Source organism: Rhincodon typus, chromosome 45 (assembly GCF_021869965.1).
Source record: "Rhincodon typus isolate 14 chromosome 45, sRhiTyp1.1, whole genome shotgun sequence".
Taxonomy (NCBI): Eukaryota; Metazoa; Chordata; class Chondrichthyes; order Orectolobiformes; family Rhincodontidae; genus Rhincodon; species Rhincodon typus.
Window position 1 is genome coordinate 6,746,763 of NC_063376.1, and position 1,941 is coordinate 6,748,703.

The window sequence follows — 1,941 nt, forward strand, 5'->3', positions numbered from 1 at the left end:
CAACCTGGTATCAGGCTCCTAAGTCAGACCCCAGGCTCCAAACTAGGCCCCAACCTGGTATCAGGCTCCTAAGCCAGACCCCAGGCTCAAACTAGGCCCAACCTGGTATCAGGCTCCTAAGTCAGACCCCAGGCTCGAAACTAGGCCCCAACCTGGTATCAGGCTCCCAAGCCAGAGCTTAGGCCCCAACCTGGTATCAGGCTCCCAAGCCAGAGCTCAGGCCCCAAACTAAGCCCCAATTTAGTATCGGGCTCCCAAACCAGAGCTCAGACACCAAACTAAGCATCAAATTAGTATCGGGCTCCCAAACCAGAGCTCAGACACCAAACTAGGCCCCAACCCAGTACTCAGACTCTAAACTAGGCCCCACAACTGGATCCTGGTGGCCAAAACCAGTACCCAGGCCCCCAACCCAGACCCCAGGCCTCAACACAGCGGCCAGGCCCCAATGCAGAACCTAGATCCTAGGTTACGCTCCAAGCTTGAATACAGGCCACAACTTAGAACGTGGGCATCAAGAGCCAGCTAGGAGCAGGGCCCCAAACGGGGCCTCAAGCCAGGCCGCAGGCCCCTCTGCTGGGCCAAATCCCATATTGTTACCCTGGGAGGAAGAGCCAAGAAGGGTCGAGAGACAGAGGGTTTGGTGGGTCCATGGGGAGACCTCCCACCCTTCCGGAAGGTGAAGCTGCGAGGAGGGGACGGGCACTCACCATTTTCATGGGGTGAGTGAGGATGACGCCGTAGAGCTGGATGAGGTGGGGGTGGTCGATGGCGTACATCGCGTTCACCTCTTGCAGGAAGTCGGCCATGGCGTCCGCCTCGCTCGAGATGTCTGATCTCAGACACTTCACGGCCACGTTCATCTGAAACACAAGGCATTGACCATAAACCCGCCCTTTTTCCTTGGCATCGCGCCCCGCGGTCAACCAGGCCCCAGTGTCCACCCCCAAACCCCTTCCCACCGGATTAGACCTGTCCCAGTCACAGCAGAAGTAGGCCATTCAGCCCATTGATACTGAGGCCTGCTCCCTTTTGCCACGCTGTGCGCCACTTTGGGGGCAGGGTGGAATGGAACTCACCCTCTCAAGGTTCACCCATGTACAACCAGGGGGCAGCGGGAGAAGGGGCAATGGAGTTACAGGAGCCGGGGATGCCCTGCTGCATTGGTACAGGAACTTATTGAGACCGCACGTGGAGTATGGTGTACAGTTTCGGTCTCCATGTCTGAGGAAGGCGATGGAGGGAGGGCAGCGAAGGTCCACCAGACTGAATCCTGGGAATGATGGCACTGATGCACAGAGAGAGACCGGGTCGGTTCGGACTATATTCACTGGAGCTTAGACGAACGAAGTTGGGGGGGTATCTCATAGAATCTACAAAATTCCAACAGGGCTGGGCGCGGGGTAAACACAGGAAATTGTTCCTGATGACCGCGGAGTACAGAACCGGAGGTGCGTTGGGGGGGTTAAAGCAGACATGGTGGGACCGGGATGAGGAGAAATGTCCCTACCCTGGGAATGGGGGAGCCTGAGGAATTCTCTCCCACAGAAGACAACTGAGGCCAAAATGTTGAATGTTTTCGAGAAGGAGTTGGATATAATTCCCAGAGCTAACGGGACCAAACGGGGTATGGGGGAGCAAGCAGGAACGGGGGACTGAGTTGGGTGAGCATCTGCGATCCTATTGAGCAGCGGAGCATGCTCGGGGAGAGGGGCCGAATGGCCTACTGCTGCTCCTAACTTGTACGGTCCCATGACGTCAATTGAGGAGGATGACGCTGGGAGAGCTGCCCCCCCCCACCACGTGAGAGGGGCTGTGGGATCTTTGGCAAACGCCAATTTGAGGCCTAATTGGAGGGGGTGGGCCCACTGACCCCCTCAGGATGGGAGCTGGAGGAGGGTGGGGGGGGCGGGGTTGATGAGTTTGCCCCCTGAGACGCCG

The 1,941-nt window shown here is 57.8% G+C and overlaps 1 protein-coding gene across 1 annotated transcript in view; it reads right to left on the reverse strand.

The window, feature by feature from the left end:
• Positions 1 to 1,941, reverse strand: part of LOC125487774 (activated CDC42 kinase 1-like) — a 23,082-nt gene that overhangs the window by 2,426 nt on the left and 18,715 nt on the right. The window contains exon 5 of the mRNA XM_048620042.1: positions 711 to 863. Within this exon, the coding sequence (XP_048475999.1) occupies positions 711 to 863 (153 nt within the window). The remainder of the gene's footprint in view (positions 1 to 710; positions 864 to 1,941) is intronic.